At 42.8% G+C, this 22,519-nt stretch overlaps 1 protein-coding gene across 1 annotated transcript in view; it reads right to left on the bottom strand.

Annotated features, from left to right (window-relative positions):
- Positions 1–607: 607 nt before the first annotated feature.
- The window catches only part of LOC139381677 (protein kinase C-binding protein NELL2a-like), a 96,896-nt gene continuing 74,984 nt past the window's right edge, over positions 608–22,519 (bottom strand). The window contains exons 16-20 of the mRNA XM_071125371.1: positions 10,119–10,259; positions 7,799–7,992; positions 6,964–7,140; positions 1,358–1,582; positions 608–1,119 (exon numbers count right to left, since the gene is read on the bottom strand). Of these exons, the coding sequence (XP_070981472.1) occupies positions 1,078–1,119; positions 1,358–1,582; positions 6,964–7,140; positions 7,799–7,992; positions 10,119–10,259 (779 nt within the window). The 3' untranslated portion in view covers positions 608–1,077. The remainder of the gene's footprint in view (positions 1,120–1,357; positions 1,583–6,963; positions 7,141–7,798; positions 7,993–10,118; positions 10,260–22,519) is intronic.

Genomic DNA, 22,519 nt, shown 5'->3' with positions numbered 1-22,519 from the left:
TTTTCTATTGTATTATTGACTGTATGTTTGTTTGTTCCATGTGTAACTCTGTGTTGTTGTTTGTGTCGCACTGCTTTGCTTTATCTTGGCCAGGTCGCAGTTGTAATTGAGAACTTGTTCTCAACTAGCCTACCTGGTTAAATAAAGGTGAAATAATCGTGCTTTTTTAATAAACGATGTAATCACCACCACGATGTACCCAGGCAGCAGGGCAGACAGAGGAATCCCACCAGCGCAATGAATGAATAATAGATGTGAAAGGTTAGCCGTGAGGATGTGTACCTCTTACATGCTGTGACTGCTGGTGTCACATCCAAGATGAGCTCTCCTCTCCTTTAACACGCTTTCAAGCTTACATATGTTTTGACAGGACCTCTCTCTCACCTCACTGTCCTCATCACAGGAAGTGGGGACGTCTGAGAAGGCAAAGCTCAAGCGATTTGTCATCATCTGTGTTGATTGAAGGAGACCTGGGAGGAGGAGTTTTTGACATTATTGTGACCACAGAATGTGTAGTAAGAGTAATGCTTGGAATCAAATGGATATCAAAGTTCTAGATGAGCAATACAAGAATGTCATGAAAAAAGACAAGCTCAAACAAACTCAATTAATGTAAATGGAAATACTTTATTTCACTATTACACAATAACAAGCCTTGAAATAAATACAAAATGGAAAGTAATCCTACAGAGGACCACAAAATATAGACAACTTTCATAATGTGGCAAATTAAAATGAAGACTAAAACGATCACTACCTAGGATATCATTTAGAGATTAAAAGTTTAGAAATCAGCTAAATGTTTCTACGATGAGCACAGTCATGCCAGCATAATAGTATTTTACAGTGTCATGTTGCAGATGATTCGGGGGTGTTCCTCAATGCACATGGGTCACCCTGATTGGTGAGGCTGAACACAGAGAGGGGGCATGTGGGAAGGCCTACTGTAGTTCATCATCTGTGTTCTATGATACATGTTTGTATTTGGTATAAAGAAGTTGGACAGGAGGGTGGAAAATGCAGGTTGTTTTTACATGGATAACAATGTACAGGGAGGTGCCTTCAGAGCTTCAGGAACTAAAGGCACATGGGGTCCACTGAGCAACAGATATGTCCATTCTGAAAGAGGGGGAGGAGAGAGACACTTTAGAGTGAGTCGCTGTTAGAATTCAACCACAATACAGTTCTTCTCTTTGAATTTTCTCTACTTCAGAATGAGCTATTTCTACTTTTCTCACTGAAAGGCAAATTTGGTCTGACATTTAGAACCTCGATAGAGTCATGGAGAGTTTGGTACCAATATGGAGGATAGTTGGCCGAAGTCTGCATAGATATAATAAATACCCATGGCTGTTACCTTGCACTGGCAGAGGGTGCATTCAGTGCCATGTTTGACCCAGGAGGAGCCGCTGAAGCGCTGGATGCCGTGCTCGTCCGTGCACGTCTTGGTGATGTCGTTGCGGATGGTGTCGGCCTGGCAGGGGTCGATGATGCAGCGGGCACAGCACTCGCCTTCGGGCACCACCGTGAACTCACAGTCCACTGGCGGGCACGACAAGGGCCAGCAGTCCACCTGACCCTGCTGTGGGAGGGAGAGACAGACAGATATACTGGAGTCATATCACTGGGACAGGGATAGACAGTAATATATACAGTCAATTATCCCTACAATTTTATAGTTCCTGTCCCTTGTCAAATATTTCAGTATACTTATATACTACCTTGAGGCGACAAGAAATTATCATGTAAAGATAGAGATTTTGGACTCCCGGGTGGCGCAGCGGTCTAAGGCACTGCATCTCAGTGCTAGAGGCGTCACTACAGACCCTGATTTGATTCCAGGCTGTATCACAACCGGCCATGATTGGGAGTCCTATAGGGCGGCTCACAATTGGCTCAGTGTCGTCCAGGTTAGGGTTTGGCTGGGTTTGGCCGGGATAGGCCGTCATTGTAAATAAGAACTTGTTCTTAACTGACTTACCTAGTTAAATAAAAGGTTAAATAAAATAAATACATTAATACTTGTAAGCAGGAATCAGGCGGATAGAATTATGGTGAGATTTGCCAAATGGATGGTGAGGGAGAGCTTTGTATGCATCTATCTGTGTGGAGTAAAGGTGGTCTAGAGTTTTTTTTCTTCTGGTTGCACATGTGACATGCTGGTAGAAATGAGGTGAAACAGATTTAAGTCTCCGGCCTCTAGGAGCGCCGCTTCTGGATGAGCCTTTTCTTGTTTGCTTATGGCCTTATACAGCTGGTTGAGTGCAGTCTTAGTGCCAGCATTGGTTTGTGGTGGTAAATAGACAGCTACGAATAATAAATACAAAATGAGTTACAAACAATGTGAAAAAACAAACTAAAATAGAAGCCTGTAAAATGTCAGCCATCCCCTCCGGCGCCATAACTATGATCAAATACACTATATATACAAAAGTATGTGGATACCCCTTCAAATTGGTGGATTCGGCTATTTTAGCCACACCCGTTGCTGACAGGTGTATACAAAAATTGTTTGACCTCGGTTGCAACACTCACTCCCGAGTTCCAAACTGCCTCTGGAATCAACATCAGCACAAGAACCGTTCGTCGGGAGCTTCATAAAATGGGTTTCCATGGCCGTGCAGCCGCACTCAAGCCTAAGATCCCCATGCGCATTGCCAAGCATCACCTGGAGTGATGTAAAGCTTCCTGCCATTGAACTCTGGAGCAGTGGAAACGCGTTCTCTTGAGTGATGAATCACGCTTCACCATCTGGCAGTCCGACGGACAAATCTGGGTTTGGCGGATGCCAGGAGAACGCTACTTGCCCTAATGAATAATGCCAACTGTAATGTTTGGTGGATGAGGAATAATGGTCTGGGGTTGTTTTTCATGGTTCGTCCTAGGCCCCTTAGATCCAGTGAAGGGAAATCTTAACACTACAGCATACAATGACATTCTCAATGATTCTGTGCTTCCGACTTTGTGGCAACATTTTGGGGAAGGCTTTTTCTGTTTCGGCATGACAATGCACAAAGCAAGGTCCTTACAGAAATGGTTTGTCGAGATCAGTGAGGAAGAACTTGACTAGCCTGAACAGAGCCCTGACCTCAACCCCATCGAACACCTTTTACATGAATTAATTTTACATGGATGAATTGGAATGACGACTGCGATCCAGGCCTAATCGCCTGACATTAGTGCCCGACCTCACTATTGCTCTTGTGGCTGAATGGAAGCAAGAGCCCGCAGCAATGTTCCAACATCTAGTGGACATGTCACGCCCTGACCTTAGAGAGCCTTTTTATTTCTCTATTTGGTTAGGACAGGGTGTGATTTGGGTGGGCTTTCTAGTTTTTCTATTTCTTCGTTGGCCGGGTATGGTTCCCAACCAGAGGCAGCTGTCTATCATTGTCTCTGATTGGGGATCATATTTAGGCAGCCTTTTTTTCCACCTTTAGTTGTGGGATCTTGTTTGTGTGTAGTTGCTTTCTGTACGTAGAGTTACGTTCGTGTTTGTATTTTGTTGTTTTTCGGTGTCATTCTAATAAAAGTACAAATGTACGCCTACCACGCTGCACCTTGGTCCAATCCCTCTCTAAACGACCGTGACAGGAAAACCTTCCCAGAGGAGTGGGGGCTGTTATAGCGGCAAAGAAGGGACCAACTACATATTAATGCCCATGATTTTGGAATGAGATGTTTGACAAGCAGGTCCACATACTTTTGGTCATGTAGCGTGAGACCAATTTGGAACAGATTTCCAAAATTAAAATAGTAATAATAGTAATAACAGTAATAATAAAAAATATAATTCATTTTTTGCTCAGAAAACTTGGTGGGGGTCAAATGAAATCACCCACCAGTTGGGGAACCCTTATTGGATTTCTCCAGCAGCCGTTTCAATAAGCCAGTGAATACAGGTCATAATGTTGGCCACCTTCCTAGATATGATTCCGCATCACCCAGTTCTGATAACATTTTCATCCCTGAAGTGAGTGGTTTACACCTCTTTGGAAAATGTAAAAATCAGCATGCGCAAGAAAAAAAACCACACACACACACACACACACACACACACACACACACACACACACACACACACACACACACACACACACACACACACACACACACACACACACACACACACACACAAACACACAGAAACTCAAAACTGCTTATGAGTTTAGTTTGCTGTAAGTCTCCCATCGGGTTATTTAATATCGCTGAAAATCAGCTAGCTCTGCATTTTAGTGATATTGTAGTAAATTAGTGGGCTATAAAATACAGGCACATGCTGTGCTAATGTGTGCTCCCTGCCTTCATTTAGTGAGTAAACATTTTAAGTGTGATTCCCCTGAAGCAGAACTCTTTCCCCATTGCCAGAGGCAATAGGTATTCATGACACAGTATGGGATGTCATTTAATCACCTTCACATGGGCCCTGGAAGGTGGGTCAGTCACTAAAATCTCTTTCTCTAGATCAGAAACTAATTTCTTCAATCTTTCCTTTTCTAGTTCAGAAACAGTATTTTGAATCTCAGTACACGTCAGAGTCCGTCCAAAAAACGTCTGCGAAGAATGACATTTACTGGTGACATTTGGTTTAGTGAGCCTTGTCAGAGATTTGCCTTGGCTAGACAACCTTGTGTCCTCCTACAACCATGTTTCATGTCTCCAGGTCTATGGCTAAAAGAGTATCCTATACCCATAGCATTCTATACCTATTGTAGCGAGTCAGAGATACACTATATGACCAAAAGTATGTGGACACCTGCTCGTTGAACATATATAATTCGATATACATATCACCAACTCCATATTAATGCCCAAATCATGGAGAGTTGGTCACCCCTTTGCTGCCATAACAGCCTGCACTCTTCTGGGAAGGCTTTCCACTAGATGTTGGAACATTGCTGCAGGGATTTGCTTCGATTCAGCCACAAGAGCATGAGTGAGGTCGGGCACTGATGTTGGGCGATTAGGCCTGGCCGCAGTCGGCGTTCCAATTCATCCCAAAGGTGAACGGGACCGCCGCTCACTGAACGGCGGTCCCGTTCAGTGAGCTTGTGTGGCCTACCACTTCGTGGCTGAGCCGTTGTTGCTCCTAGACATTTCCACTTCACAATAACAGCACTTACAGTTGACGGGGGCAGCTCTAGCAGGGCAGAAATTTGACATTGCTGACTTGTAGGAAAGGTGGCATCCTATGATGGTGCCACGTTAAAAGTCAATGAGCTCTTCAGTAAGACCATTCTACTGCCAATGTTTGTCTATGGAGATTGCATGGCTGTGTGCTCGATTGTATACACCTGTCAGCAGTAGGTGTGGCTGAAATAGCCGAATCCACTAATTTGAAGGGGTGTCCACATACTTTTGTATATATACTGTACATACGTCAAATAACATATTCTGTCATTTGCTTGAGTGCACAAGTAAATTTAAAGTAAAAGGTGGCTTGTATCTTTGTCTAAGCGGAGCCCGTATGGTTCTGGCTCTGATAACTATGGAGGCATTCAGGGTCCATTTCACGTCCCTGTCATGCTACTGGATCCCACGCTTATCTCTACGCACCATTCTCCTCCGCTCCTCTCTTTCAAGCGCTGCTGTTTATACCATTTTGACTGGTGGCTGTGTGTGTGTGTGTGTGTGTGTGTTTGTGTGTGTGTGTGTGTGTGTGTGTGTGTGTGCGTGCGCACGTGTGCGTGTGTGTGAGTGCGTGGATATGAGTGCCTGCCTCGGGGAGGGAGAGAGGGAGCAGCCTACATCTACCTGCCTCTCCAACACTTTTCCAGCCCTATAATGGCCTGCTGTAAGTAATCCACCCAAGGCCCTTAAGGACAGCATCACAATGGGAGAAGGGAACAACATTATGCTGCCTGCTACTCTATCTATGGATCTGACTTATGCTGTTTTTCGACTGTAACACCAGTGTATACACCCTATGTTATATTAGGGAAATTGTGTTTCCATAGCTAGGGCTGACAGTGAGGATTTGTAATGAGCAGAATCATCAACTTTGCATAATAAAAAACAGTTGTTTTGCAGGCAGGTATTAAAGTTCACAGTTAGACATTGCTACATAAATGACAGTTGAAAAGTACCAGTGGCGTGGTTTTGACCCCAAGTGAGAGCAGGTCCACCGCAGCTATGGCCCAGTGAGAGACGGGTGACGGCCCGCGTAGATGGAAATAGAAAAGTCTGAGCCTTTTGGGTAAAACACCGGGTTAAATCCTGCATGGACCTGCACCATTTGTGTCCCTGTATTCATATGCTAATCACAGAAGGAGAGTGATGTGACATGGCTGTCTGTGTTTCTGTTCTACAACACTCTGTTTGATCTGAGGGAGAAAATGACCAACAGTAATACCACTCTTCCGGAGGGGACTGGCGGGCGGCAGAGAGAGAGGGCTGACAGAACGATGATTTGTGGGTCGACGCAAAGGCATAGTGACACAAATGCAGCTAAGTGTTACTTCTCTCTGGGAGCAGAATGGCCAGGGAGAATGCCAAGCGTGACATTTGCATTTAATAAAAATATATATGGTAGTAAAGTGCGTCTGAAAGGCGTATCGGAGGCGGTAGGTAGTGATGTTCTGTCAGATTTAGTGTGAAATCCTCATAAAAAAGCCTTCCTGTTGTTTGAACAGCAGGGATGCGGGAACCTTAGAAAAGGTCGGCACAGTGGAGAGAGTCGATGCAAACAGTGCACATTTCTTCATGGGAGATTCAATAAAGAACGCTCTTGACACGTCATAATTCTGTTTTATATATTGCCAGGACAAGCTAACAAGCTTATCCACAACACTTCTCTGAGGCCACCCACTGTGTGGACACAGGGACCTGCACATGCCCGTAAAAACGCACCTTTACTATTCCCCTGGCCACCACTCTGATGTCCAGTATCTCCCGTACATGAATTCCTAAAACGGAGTACAGTGTGTCCTATCTCTCTATAGGCTGTGTATTGTTGGTACTTACCAGACACTGGCACTGCTGGCAGTTCTCCACCCAGGACTCTCCACTGCCGTAGGTCAGCAGGCCGTTCTGGTGCAGACACTGGCTGCTGAGGCGAGGGTCACACTCTGGACAGCAGAACAGGTCAGCTGTGGGGTTCTCACAGTCACACACCATCCTCCTGCACATCACCTGGCCAGTCTGCACAGAGGGGTGGGCAGATGCATGGTCTATCAATCGACACACGACTCGAGTACAGTCTCAAAGTACCGTCTTGAGCTCTATAACCCACAAACAATCTTTGCTAGTTGACCTTGGTTATTGGTTAATTACACACACTCAAAATTACCATTGCTCCCTACTAGCTGACCGTGACTGCTCCAAAACAACAACATGTTTATGCTCTCTGTTCACTCAGCCGTTCAATACTGCTAATTTTGACAGGCAGGTTCTCAATTTTTCCAATCAATTAAAACGACTCGTTTCATTTAAGCTTAATTTCTGCCCTCCTCCTCTGTAATCAAATTAATAATGTGATGCTTGATCATTCAATACCCATACTAATCCTCTATAATCACCTGCTAGCATTGCCAGACATTATCAAAAAGGAAACACTAAATTACTAAACGTTTCAAGACTGTAGCCGTAGATTCACAAGGGAAAATATAGATATAATTTTGGTTAATTTAAAACCACGTTTTCCAAACAACTGGTTGATGCATTTACATGTTCAGACCTCTGGGTTAAACATATATCAAACTGAATTGATAACCAATCATCATATTGTTTAACATCAACTAATAGAACACCACTGTTCTGACCATTGTTTGTGTTATACCCATCTACCTCTCTGTCTCACCTGACAGGAGCAGACGGAGCACCTATCGTTGTCCAGCACCCAGATCTGCCTGTTGTGTTTGACTTTGTTGTCAAGGATACAGTCTCCAGTGCAGTTCCTCCCGTGGGGGCACCTGCAGTCATAGCCCCCCTCCAAGTTGAAGCACACTGTGTCATTGGCACAGGTGTTCCTCCCCATCTTGCATTCGTTGATATCTGTAGGGAGCAAGAGAGATGACTTCACACATATGCTCAACGCAGTTCAACTACCGTAGCTTATGCATAAATTCACACATCTTACTGCTTAAAAAAAGACAAATGATTCCAAACTAGAACTGAAAAGCTGTAAAAACGGATCACGTGACTCATGACGTGTCTTTGTGCTAGACCTGCTCCGTTGTCAAAGAGCGATTGAGAAATCCGCAAATTGTGGATAAATTCTTTGTTTTATTGAAAGTGTATGGCCAAATGACTTACAAAAGTACTATTGGTTTTGAGTCAGGAAATGTGTACTTTTTCGATTATTTGATATCATTATATTATGTGGCCGACTGCAACAACAGCGGACATGGGTAACAACTGCGCTCTCGTGGGGCAACTCTGTGAGGTATTTGCCGTTATTTGGAGCTTGATGTAACATGTGAGTTTTATAGGAGGGAGAAGGAGCAGGCGCAAAAGTTAAAAGATGTATCACAGGTAGCCTAAAGAGATCGGTCCCTGGCTGGACTTATGTAATAAATCTAGGAAAGAAGGCGCATTTCACTGCTTTCCATTGAAAGATACAGACACATGCAGAAGATGGCTACTAGCGATACAAACAGGAAATACGATGTAAACACTCCTACAGCCACCTGTGTGAAGCTAACCATAATAATAAATACATGATTATATTTTGTTGGATTTAAATAACAACATTCCTACCTTGTTTAGCATCATCTAGTCCAAATATGACATGATTCCACTACTTGTATCCGTTTTAAATAATTTTCAATGGAGGACTTTTATTTTGAAGGCGAACCGCAAATTCCCTTTTGTGGCTCATCCTTATTGTGGCTAGCTTCACGCACGTCCTCTGAGAAGAGAAAGCATCAAAGCGAGCGTGTGGACGTATGTATAGTCTAATCATTGCATTTTGAGTTGATCTTATTGTGTTGTAGTCTAGGTGTTCTACCAGTTAGCATATGTTGAGGAGCTAGACAGTAATTGTGTCATCTTACATTGTTATGGACAGTAATTCTTACTTTTTAACGGCATTGTTGGGAAAGGGCTCCTAAGTTAGCATTTCATGGTAAAGTCTACACCTGATGTATTCGGGGCATGTGACAAATACAATATAATTTTATCCGGTCGTGATACAGCCTGGAATGCGGCGCACAATTGGCCCTGCGTTGTCCGGGTTTGGCCGGGGTAGGTCGTCATTGTAAATAAGAATGTCTTCTTAACTGACTTGCCTAGTTAAATAAAGGTTAAATAAAAAATAAATACATTGAAGAATAGACAGAATAGTGGCCATGAGTATCCTAACAATATAATTACTTTTAGCCCCATAGCCATAAAAAATGTATTACAGATTATAAGCATATGTTTGTAGGTTGCTGTTTTACTTTGTATAACTCATTTGTAATGCTTGGCTACTGTCTTCGCCTCTCCCCCAAAATAGAATCGGGGAAACTAGTTTCAATATATGGACTCACTTACGAAATCTTGGATTTTAGGTAAACTTCCCCTTTAATGTGCTCTTCCACTGGCTACACACTGAATCAACGTTGAATCAACGTTGTTTCCATGTCATTTCAATTAAATTACGTTGAATCAATGTGGAATAGACGTTGAATTGACGTCTGTGCCCAGTGGGCTGTGTCGATCAGGTAGACTTGACAGGTAAAATTAGGCTATAGAGCAGGCAGACAGACAGAGCTGCAGCACTGTTACTGCTGAGGTGCACTGCTAGATTGAGGGTTTTCTTCCATTTTGACAAGCCCTTGACAGGTTGCTTTAGACTAGAGAATGTTTCAGAAAGATTCCATGAGCAGTAAAAAGCAGACAGGGATTTGGAGGAAAATGTACCAGTAATGGTATGTCCAATAACACTATTACCTGCACCAGACAGCAAAAAAATGGCCAAAAGAAGGCCAAGGAAATTTATATCTCTGCAATGGTTAGATATGCTGCTATGATCAATGTTAGAATACACTAGAATAATGGAAACGCACAAACTAGTGTGCTAATATACTCTATGCATGGAATTTCAATAGGCATTATCATGTGACGAGCTGAATGAAGTTTGCCTACAACCACGGAGCTTCTTTTAGTATTGAGAGAAAAAGGGCGGGTCAACTCACCTATGCACGACTCCCCATTGGCCGAGAACAATCCATTGTCGTGGTAGCCATCACGACACTCGCAGTGGTACCAGCCGGGCAGGTTGACACAGATGGCTTTGTCATTACACTCCACGAACCCATCAGAACACTCATCAATGTCTATCAGGAGAGCGAGAGCGAGAGAGAGAAAGAGAGAGAGAGAGTGAGAGAGAATGAGAGAGAGAGCGACAGAAAGAGAGAGCGAGACAGAAAGAGAGAGAGACATGTAAGAACATACCTCAATCTCCAATAGTTTTTTGTTCTGAATCATGTCAGCAGGAACCGAATACAGAACTTAGCTTCATTCTTGCCTGATAGGCTTTTCAACATTGACTGATCCATAATTGATACAAAAGCGTGTCCAGGATTTGATAGGATATGCACGCTGTATCGATCTGGCATGAAAACACAGCGAGAGACGGGTACATTCATCAATAGAAGAAATCAGTTTGTGAACATGGCAATTGTAATGAATCTTACATATTTACTTGATTTTGTTTCATTACAGCACAAAACAAATGTCCCCTGAAGAGGGGTGTTAAAAACCCTTGGAAGACCTTGGAAGCTTGTGAATCCATTCTTGCTGTAGGTCTCATTGACGGTAAAAAGCACAGGAACCAGGCTTCAACCTTGACTCTAATTATGCTCTCCACAATACAGCATTCGTCACATGCTCACAAGTCTTGTATCCCACCCTCTATCTCTCCCATTCTTCTCTTTTCTCATCACTAGCCTATTGTAAACCAATTTATTTCAACGAACAACGAAGGGAGCACCCATTTCTTACAAAGGAACGAGGTGTAAATACATTCAACATCTGAATCAACTGCACCGTATGAGAAAATGCCCTACTATTTAAACCCATATTTAATTAGATGAGAGATGCTAGTGAAAACAGGGTGGGGGCTAAATATGAGGACCCAGGTTTTAGATTGATTAAATGTGTCTGTGTAGGCACTGATGGCTTCTTTATGATTGTGTGCATGTGTGATACATTATCACAGTTCCTCATTATGAAAATGGCCCTGCACTGTCAGTGACCTTCCCATTCGATTCCCCCAGACAAAACAGAACCCAGCAGGATCCCCTGGAGAGCACAGCTCAGGCCTCCTCTCCTCATCTTCCCCTCATTCTTTCCTCTCTTCTCTCTTTGGCCTCTCCCTTCTTCTTGTCCTCTTCTTCTCTCTAATCCTTCTCTCCTTTCCACCCCTCTCATCTCTCCTTCTCTCCTTCCCTCACCTCTCCTTCTCATCTTTTAATTTTTTCTTTATTTCACCTTTATTTAACCAGGTAGGTTAAATAAGTAAGTTCTCATTTACAACTGCGACCTGGCCAACATAAAGACCTGGCCAACATAAACACAAAGCAGTGCGACAAAAACAACAACAACAGAGTTACACATAAACAACCGTACAGTCAATAACACAAAATAAAAGAAAAATTGAAAAATCTATGTACAGTGTGTGCAAATGTAGAAGAGTAGGGAGGTAGGCAATAAATAGGCCATAGAGGTGAAAATAATTACAATTTAGCATTAATACTGGAGTGATAGATGTGCAGATGATGATTTGCAAGTAGAGATGCTGGGGTGCAAGAGGGTAAGTAATAATATGGGGATGAGGTAGTCCGGTGTGCCATTTACTGATTGGCTGTGTACAGGTACAGTGATCGTAAGCTGCTCTGATGCTGATGCTTAAAGTTAGAGAGGGAGATGTAAGACTCCAGCTTCAGAGATTTTTGCAATTCGTTCCAGTCATTGGCAGCAGAGAACTGGAAGGAAAGGCGGCCAAAGGAAGTGTTGGCTTCAGGGATGACCAGTGCAATATACCTGCTGGAGCGCATTCTACTGGTGAGCTGAGATAAGGCTGGGCTTTACCGAGCAAAGTCTTATAGATGACCTGGAGCCAGTGGGTTTGGCGACGGATATGTAGCGAGGGCCAGCCAACGAGAGCATACAGGTCGCAGTGGTGGGTAGTATATGGGGCTTTGGTGATAAAACGGATGGCACTGTGATAGACTACATCCATTTTGCTGAGTAGAGTGTTGGGGGCTATTTTGTAAATGACATCGCCGAAGTCAAGCATCGGTAGGATAGTCAGTTTTACGAGGGTATGTTTGGCGGCATGAGTGAAGGAGGCTTTGTTGCGAAATAGGAAGCCGATTCTAGATTTCATTTTGGATTGGAGATGCTTAATGTGAGTCTGGAAGGAGAGTTTACAGTTTAACCAGACACCTAGGTATTTGTAGTTGTCCACATATTCTAGGTCAGAACCGTCCAGAGTAATGAAGCTCGTCTGGAGGTTTGTTAGCACAGTGTCCAATGAAGGGCCAGATGTATACAGAATGGTGTCGTCTGCGTAGAGGTGGATCAGAGAATCACCAGCAGCAAGAGCGACATCATTGATATATACAGAGAAAATAATCAGCCTGAGAATTGAACCCTGTGGCACCCCCATAGAGACTGCCAGAGATCCGGACAACAGGCCCTCCAATTTGACACACTGAACTCTATCTGAGAAGTAGTTGGTGAACCAGGCGAGGCAGTCACTTGAGAAGCAAAAGCTATTGAGTCTGCCGATAAGAATGTGGTGATTGACAGAGTCAAAAGCCTTGGCCAGGTCGATGAAGACGGCTGCACAGTACTGTCTTTTATCGATGGAAGTTATGATATCGTTTAGGACCTTGAGCGTGGCTGGGGTGCACCCATAACCAGTTCGGAAACCAGATTGCATAGTGGAGAAGGTACGGTGGGATTCGAAATGGTCGGTGATCTGTTTATTAACTTGGCTTTCGAAGATTTTAGAAAGGCAGGGCAGGATGGATATAGGTCTATAACAGTTTGGGTCTAGAGTGTCTCCCCCTTTGAAGAGGGGGATGACCTCGGCAGCTTTCCAATCTTTGGGGATCTCAGACGATATGAAAGAGAGGTTGAATAGGCTAGTAAAAGGGGTTGCAACAATTTCGGCGGATAATTTTAGGAATAGAGGGTCCAGATTGTCTTGCCCAGCTGATTTGTAGGGATCCAGATTTTGCATCTCTCCTTTCTCCTTTCCTTTCCTTTCCTCCCCTCTCATCTCTCCTTCTCTCCTTTCCTCCCCTATCATCTCTCCTCTCATCTTTCCTTTCCTTTCCTCCCCTCTCATCTCTCCCCGTGTCTTCTCCCTCTGCCACAGCAGTAATAGGATTCAGATCTATCGGCTAATGAGCCTTCAACCCTTTAATAGAATTTCTCCAGCAGATTAACCATTGATCAAATGTCGTGGAGATTAGGCCCTTATCTATTTAAGAGATGTGAACGTTTGTCTAAGTCAAACACAGCAGGTTTTCTGTGCTCCTATACATGACATATTTCAACATGTCTTTAAGGGAACTATATGCATTCATGCAGGGACTCACAGAGGTGGTTAAACGTTACATGTATACAGTCCTACAGCAGGTAGAGAGATATAGACATCATGTTTAAGTCTAGGGGATGGTGATGTTCTTCCTTCAGGAAATAAGTATTTCGGTCAACTGTGTTTTCTGGATAAAAGCATATCATTTGGTTACACCAAAAGGAATAACTATGCTTGAAATTAAGCATGTTCTCTATTCTCTCAGTCATAGTGAAATCTCTCATGCTCTTTGTTGCCAGTGAATGTCAGTTGACAGAGCTTCACACGCTTTGAAATAGAGAAGCGGCATGTGGTCTCGAGCCAAGAAGGGGAAAAAAGCTGAATCTATTTAAAGGCCCAATGCAGCCGTTTTAAATCAATATCAAATAATTTCTCTGTAACAATTAAGTACCTTACTGTAATAGATTTCCATTAAAATGGGCAAAAATAGCTTTTTAGCAAAAAACTATTTCTCAAGCAAGAATTTTGCTAGGACAGGGAGTGGTCTGAGTGGGGAGGGGGAAACTGAAAACCAGCTGTTATTGGTAGAGAGGTTTGGAACTCTCTTTGTTATTGGCCTATTAACCAATTTACTGCATGGTGATGTCACCATGGAACGCTGAAACTCCCGCCCATACAAACCTGCACATTAGAAGGTCCTATGTAGATTGTATTTTCAACCAGCAACTATAAAGGAAATAACACTGCTAAAAAGCAGCTGTTGCCCAATATGATACAAAATACAGGAAAAACTGAATGTTTACTGCACTGGGCCTTTAAATCATAGTTTATCCAATCTGACTGCATGGAATTGTTCACAGAAAGACAGAGCGGTTAGTCACTACTTATAAACTAGAGGCAATGCAGTTCTAAATATACACAAATGGAACTATTTTCAGCGTATATTCATTAAAACTGTTCTGTTGTTAAGCTTACATGCCCAGGAGGTTACGTTTCCAATGAAACGTTTCACCCTCTACTTCCTTTATGTGACACCACAGCTGTTGATCACAATTACAGCAAAGTACTTCTGAGGCCTTTGGCAAATTGACAGTGGCTTTAAATATACCTTCTAAAACGGAAAAGGCTTCTTCTTTAACTGCTTCCTGTCACATCTGAATTGAAATGCAAGGCACGTATTCACAACTACATCTTTCAATTTTCAATTTACCATTAAGAGCAAAAACAACATGGTGGCTGTGTGTGTAAATTGAATGTACACTGAGTATACCAAACATTAGGAACACCTTCCTAATATTGAGTTGCCCCCCCCCGCCCTTTTGCCCTCAGAACTGCCTCAATTCATCGGGGCATGGACTCTAATAGGTAGCGAAGCGTCCCACAGGGACGTATTGACCATATTGACTCCAATGCTTCCCGCAGTTGTGTCAAGTTGGCTGGATGTCCTCTGGGTGGTGGACCATTCTTGATACACACAGGAAGTTGTTGAACGTGAAAAACCCAGCAGCATTGCGATTCTTGACACAAACTGGTGCGCCTGGCACCTCCTGCCTCCTACCATACCAAGTTCAAAGGCACTTCAATATTTTGTCTTGCCCATTCACCCTCTGAATGGCACACACACAATCCATGTCTCATTTGTCTTGAGGCTTAAAAATCCTTTAAACTGTCTCCTCCCCTTCATCTACACTGATTGAAGTGGATTGAACAAATGACATAAATAAGGGATCATAACTTTCAGCTGGATTAACCTAGTCAGTCTAAATACATGTATGTCATGGAAAGAGTAGGTTTTCTTAATGTTTTGTATACTCACTGTACAAGAAAGCGTGAGGAATTATGACTGTGAATCCCAATAAGCAGCCTGATTCCAGTCTAAAAATCACATTCTATTTCAGCTTGGCCGTGAATTGTATAATATGTTATTTTCAGTGAAAAACAGCAACACATAACAGAAAGCTGAGAGTTCCATCTCTCTCTCCAAGCAGGTCAAGGCCAAACACAGGTCTCCTTGGCTACTGAGAGAGAGATAGTGGTGGAGACAGAGAAACAGGGGGATAGATGGGGATAAAGAAAGAGAGAGGAGAGAGAGACAGGGAGAGAAAGAGCGAGAGGGATGAAGAAGCGAGGGAGAGAGAGGGGGAATAAAGAAAGAGAGCGGAAGGGAGGTGGAGAGGGCTGATTGGACAGACATGGTTATTTCGCTCGTTATGGTGAGCGACAGGCTGGAAATAAAGGCTCTATTAAAACTGCTCTCCAAGGACACTCAAATAGTGGGTTGACGTCTTCCCTTCCCTCCTTCTGCTTGTCCTCCTTCTCACCCTCCCTCTCCATCTCTCTCTCCCTCTCTTTTTTCTTTCATTCTTTCTTTCTCTCTCTCTCTCCTCTCTCTCTATTGCTCTCTTTTCTCACCATCTCTCTCTCTCTCTAAATATGTGCAGAGGCAGATACAGAGGTAGAGGCTCTCTCCTCTCGTCTTGACTGACAGCAGTACCTCAGGGCCTGGACAGTCCTCTATAGGATTCTATCACCCAGAGCACCAGCTGCAGACAGAAGATCTCACATACTGTTCAATATAATGACAATATTCTATTTTTCACAGGGAAATGAAGGATAATCCTGATCTGCTGAACTTGGAGTACATATTATTTGTTACACGTCACTTCCTAATCCCTTTTCAAATACAATTCTGCTGTCGTCTCCTGTATACATGTTTTGGTGTTAAGTGGATTTAAAATTTGGTGTTGACTTGAAAGATTACTGATCCAGGCGAGGTGTCGGGAGAATAGAGTGGTGCGTTAAAGTAGTCTGCACGTACAAAGCAACAACAGTAGCATCCAGTGGAGGCTGGTGGGAGGGGCTATAGGAGGACGGGCTCATTACTCGGTAACAGGAAAAGCATGGCGAAGTGAAGTCTATAGATAGATTTCCAGTTCATTATCTGACTGAACACTAACTAGACTTTTTTTTTTAAATGGTGAAATTGACCAACCAACTAAAAATTCTGGTTCTGCTTGTCTGAGTGCTATGACTGTGTCTGTGCTGAGAAATGATGCTAGGCTTATAGCACTGACAGATCAGCTGCTGCTGCAGAAGACAGTGCATTCGCGGTAAGGAGAAAAAATAAAAAGTCACACACTCTGACACAGATTTAGTCTGCTGCTGCCAGTTCATATTTTGGCTGTATATCATATGAAATAGTAGGCTAATTAACACTCAGGGGAACTCATATGACAGGAACTAACTTGCAATAGCCCAAAAATGATTTCGATCGGCTTTTATAACACATAAGCCAATAGCCATCTATTATTAGACATTAAATACAGTGCTACTGCTTTTTTATTAAATTACAAGTCATGTATTACAATGAAACACTGAATGCATAATAATTTCTAAGTAATCCTCTGTTAAAGGTCAATTCGGGGACTGTCTGTGTATTTGAATTGTTTTTATCAATGTTTATTCACTTCTAATTTCTAAATCTCAGTCTCTTTAGCCAGTCTTAGTTTATGAGCTGTAGTAACGAGTGACTCTGTTGTCGGATTACATTACATAGCCACCGCCACTGGAGGCTGGAAAGTCCCGCCTATTTAATTCGCTGGAACAAGTTGGCACGCCACTGGATGGCCGCCGTTTTGCTCCGGCACAACTATGCTGTTTTGTGATTATGTTGTTGTTTATTTTTACTCTATTTTCACAAAATGTATCCTCTATTATTTCTTACAACCGACAACAACTCTTGAACATCAGATCAGCAGTTACTTACCCCAATAACGGCTTTTACTTCGACTCATCTGCTCTGCTCTCTCTCTGTAATACCAACCCAATTTTCGGGCTACCCAAGAGGAAACGGCGGCGTTACAGAGGCAAGCGAGGGGTCATCCTGGTGAGATTAAGGCGAAGGGAAAACCGGCCACCTCTTCCCTCCATTCTACCGGCTGATGTACAATCACTTGATAATAAAATGGATGATCTCCGACCAATGGAGCTCACGGAACTGCTATATTCTTTGCTTCTCTGAAACATGGCTCTCAGACAAGATACCCCCCACGGCTATCCAACTCAATGGATTCTCCGTTCACCGGGCGGACAGGACAGTGGAGTCGGGGATATCGATGGGGGGAGGGGTTTGTGTCTTCATCAACTCCAACTGGTGTGCTAATTCCAGCGCGGTGGGAGTGTCAACCCACTGTTCACCCATCTTGAAATATCTATGGTCAAAAGCTGACCCTTCTACCTCCCAAATGAGTTTTCAGCTGTTATTGTGACTAGGGCTGTGGCGGTCACAACATTTAGTCAGCCGGTGATTGTCAAGCAAGTAACTGTCAGTCTCACGGTAATTGACCGTTAATTAGCATAAACACATTTGGCATCTCCTGGCTTCCACACATTTTAAAAAGTCAAATAAATCCATGTAATATAGCCTACACCTTCACAATAAATCCATTATATATTTTAGACAGGTCTAAAGAAGCATGATATGAAGAAAATTTAGTATATTTCAGAAGAAAAGAATAGCATACTCTGAGTTGTCCTTATGTTAGGTCCCGATGTGGTTATGCCAAATGGCTGTGGGCTACACTAGTTGCAGACAAGATTTGCTTATAATTTCCGTGGCATTATTTTATATTATTTTATAGTATGAAGAATACAATTGAACAAAGTCCACCTACCCAACAAAGTAAAATATAAATATTTTCTCCAAACGATTTGAGGGAGTGCGCACATGTGGCTATTCTATGTTGAGCGGTTAAAGAAATAGGTACTCCTATATAATTAATTTAGAATTATTAATGTAACTTTAGTTGTTCCACAAATGGTGGGCTATATGTTTTGATGTTTAATACATTATAAGGCTGCATGATGAGACTCCAATGATGATTTGAAAAAAGTTGCTTGAAAGGCCTGAGCTCTGCTTTGTTTTTTTTGCACAGGCTGTAAACACTCCAATCGTCTCTCATTCACAATTTGACAAGCACTTGATAATGCCTCGACTTTTACAGCAGCATCCCCTTTGTGGTCGTAATGCACCCTAAAAATATCCATGCCTTTTTCGGCCCGGAGTGCTGCGTTGTGCCCTTCTCCCTGAGTGTGCTGCGCAATCCGAAGTGCCTCCCACTCACATGGCTCTCATTCACATGATCAAGTCTTTCTCACAGGCTACAAGTGAAGACAGACATGTCGGGGACGTAACTGCACGCATCCTAATCCAATTATGCGGTGCATATTGAAGCTTTTGGAAGAACTGTCCAAATATACTTTTCGTCAGCCAAAAAGATTTGTAGGCCTAACGAACAGCAAAAGCACTAGCCTATGTCAATCTACTATCCCCGATAGTCCAAAAGACTGTTAGACTATTTCTTCACATTATAAGCACAGCAATGCGCACATGGTAGTAGGCTATAAGCGCAAATGCTCCATAAGAGGAAAACACCGTTCTCAAAAGTGACCGCAAATGCATTCATGAATGTAATGCTTTTATTATAAAGGTGCATTTTCATGGTGAAAATGATCTTCCCCAAACTTGAAACTTATTAGTTGTGATACAAACCTTATTAAAACATATAGGCCTATAGGCTAGGCTACATGAGGTGTGCAACTATGATTAGAAAAAGTCACACAAAAAAAGGCATTTCTTCTTATGCTGGGCATCATTCACAAGTGATAATATATATTTCACAATTGATAGGCTAATATTGTCACCCATCAGACAATTCTTGATTTAATATTGTCTTTACATGTACTAAATAATATGTGTGACATTTTAATTAATTTGGAGGACGCTTTTCCCGTGGTCTATTTTCATGCCAGCCAGATAGGCTATATTCCTGTTGCAAATATAAGCCAAGTGCTTAATATTAGGAAAGTTTAGAAATAAATGTAGTAGGCCTAGCCTATAGAAAGCTGATGGGATCCTCCTCTTTTTATTAGTGGCCATCACTCTGTTTTCTCACTCAATAGCATAGCCTCTCAAGTGTTTGATTAGATTTTTGAATACATTTTCAGTGATGTCAGAGTGATTAGAGGGACAATGGAGTGCTGAGTACTGGGCAGTTAGCATGTTTGGCAGGCTACTAATGACCATCAGCAGCATCAGAGCTTGGAGAAGCCTAATTATAGTGAGTATTTGACTGCCTTCATGACTCGCGACCGCCGGTGTGGCGGTAATACTGTCACCGCAACAGCCCTAATAGTGACTTCTCTATACATTCCACCTCAGGACAATAAAAATAAGAAACTGCCGCATAACAAACTGTACAATGCACTGTACAATGCTATTGTACAGTTTGTTATTCGCCAGATTATTATTTTTATTGTCCTGAAGTGGAATGTATAGAGCAGTTACAATTCGTTGTTGTCTATTGTTCCTTCCAATATGTTATCATCATTTCTAGTCACAACTTGTAGACTTGTTTACGTGCTCCTGTGCGGTGTGTTGCTAACATTTCTTTGCCACCTGCCAACTTTACGGATTTTACTTTTAAATCGTTTTATATTTTTTAAATTTTTCCCTCGCTTTTTCACCCCGGACGCTTTACCTGGACATGGTTCTACACGACCTCCACCAACCGAAGCTAAGTAGTAACATTAACATTATGCCTTCTAATTGCAGTGCCTGTACTCATAATATACAGGAGAACATTTCCCTTATGGCGAGGATAGCCGTGCTGCAAGCCCAGCTTCAGACACAATCGTTAGTCGCGGGTAATTTTAAGTTTAGGAAAGGATGAAACAGAGTCTGTGTCACCAATAAGTACAGATAGTGGTAGAAATCCTCTCACACAGTCCCTGTTGCCGGATAATTTTCTCATGGCTTCTGGAAGGAAATGCTGTAGGAATGCTCAACTGGTGTCGCTCATACAGCCGACAGAAACTTTCAACCGGTTCTCCCCATTAAGCAACGGGTCAGAGTCAGAGTCCGAGTCTTCTCTGGTCTCTCCTCCACCTGTTACAGGGCCATAGATGCCGAAACCTCCCACCATTAGCTCTGACAAATTGAACACCCTAGTCATTAGTGACTCCATTACCCGTAGTATTAGACTTTTTAAAAATAATTCAGCAATCATACACTTTACCAGGGGGCAGTGCTACCGACGTGAAGGCTAATCTGAAGATGGTGCTGGCTAAGGCTAAAATTGGGATATTGTTATCCACGTCGGCACCAACAATGTTAGGATGAAACAGTCAGAGGTCACCAAGCGCAACATAGCTTCAGCTTGTAAATCAGCTAGAAAGATGTGTCTGCATCGAGTAATTGTCTCTGGCCCCCTTCCAGTTAGGGGGAGTGATGAGCTCTACAGCAGAGTCTCACAACTCAATCGCTGGTTGAAAACTGTTGTTTTCTTCCCTTCCCAAAATATAGAATTTGTAGATAATTGGCCCTCTTTCTGGGACTCACCCACAAACAGGACCAAGCCTGGCCTGCTGAGGAGTGACGGACTCCATCCTAGCTGGAGGGGTGCTCTCATCTTATCTATCTAACTCCTCTAGCTCTACAATGAGATGGGGTGCAGGCCAAGCAGCAGGCTGTTAGCCACCCTGCCAGTTTAGTGGAGTCTGCCACAGGCATAATCAGTGTAGTCAGCTCAGCTATCCCCATTGAGACCGTGTCTGTGCCCCGATCTAGGTTGGGCAAAACTAAACATGGCAGTGTTCGCATTAGCAATCTCCCTGGAATAAAGACCTCCACCATTCCTGTCATTATTGACAGAGATTGTGATATTTCACATCTCAAAATAGGGCTACTTAATGTTAGATCCCTCACTTCCAATGTAGTTATAGTCAATGAACTAATCACTGATAATAATCATGATGTGATTGACTTGACTGAAACATGGCTTAAGCCCAATGAATTTACCGTGTTAAATGAGCCCTCTCCTCCTGGTTACACTAGTGACCATATCCCCATGCATCCTGCAAAGGTGGAGGTGTTCCTAACATTTACGATAGCATATTTCAATTTACAAAAAAATGGCTGCGTTGTCGTCTTTTAAGCTTCTAGTCATGAAATCTATGCAGCCACTCAATCACTTTTTATAGCTGCTGTTTACAGGCCTTCTGGGCCGTATACAGCGTTCCTCACTGAGTTCCCTGAATTCCTATCGGACCTTGTAGTCATGGCAGATAATATTCACATTTTTGGTGACTTTAATATTCGCATGGAAAAGTCCACAGAACCACTCCAAAAGGCTTCCGAAGCCATCATCGACTGAGTGGGTTTTGTCTAGCATGTCTCAGGAACTACTCACTGCCACAGTCATACTCTGGACCAAGTTTTGTCCTGTGGAATAAATATTGTGGATCTTAATGTTTTTCCCCATAATCCTGGACTATCGGACCACCATTTTATTACATTTGTAATCGCAACAAATAATCTTCTCTGACCCCAACCAAGGATCATCAAAAGCCGTGCTATAAATTCTTGGACAACCCAAAGATTCCTAGATGTCCTTCCACCCTCCACCTACCCAAGGACGTCAGAGTACACAAATTGGTTAAACATCTAACTGAGGAACTAAATGTAACCTTGCGTAATACCCTAGATGCAGTCGCACCCCTAAAAACAAAAAACATTTGTCATAAGAAACTAGCTCCCTGGTATACAGAAAATACCAGAGCCCTGAAGCAAGCTTCCAGAAAATTGGAACGGAAATGGCGCCACACCAAACTGGATGTCTTCCGACTAGCTTGGAAAGACAGTACCATGCAGCTTCGAAGAGACTGCTGCTCGATCATACTATTTTTCCAATTTAATTGAGGAGAATAAGAACAATCAAAAATTTGTGTTTGATACTGTCGCAAAGCTAACTAAAAAGCAGCATTCCCCAAGAGAGGATGGCTTTCACTTCAGCAGTGATAAATTCATGAACTTAGAAAGCAAGTTACGGACTCCTCTTCAAATCTGCGTATTTCTCCAAAGCTCAGTTGTCCTGATTCTGCACAACACTGCCAGGACCTAGGATCAAGGAAGATACTCATGTTTTTAAATACTATATCTCTTGACACATTGATGAAAATAGTCTTGGCCTCTAAACCTTCAAGCTG

The sequence above is a fragment of the Oncorhynchus clarkii genome, chromosome 2 (assembly GCF_045791955.1).
Source record: "Oncorhynchus clarkii lewisi isolate Uvic-CL-2024 chromosome 2, UVic_Ocla_1.0, whole genome shotgun sequence".
NCBI classification, from domain to species: domain Eukaryota; kingdom Metazoa; phylum Chordata; class Actinopteri; order Salmoniformes; family Salmonidae; genus Oncorhynchus; species Oncorhynchus clarkii.
Note: the sequence above shows the minus strand (reverse complement) of the source record. Positions and strands in the feature narration are given on the sequence as shown.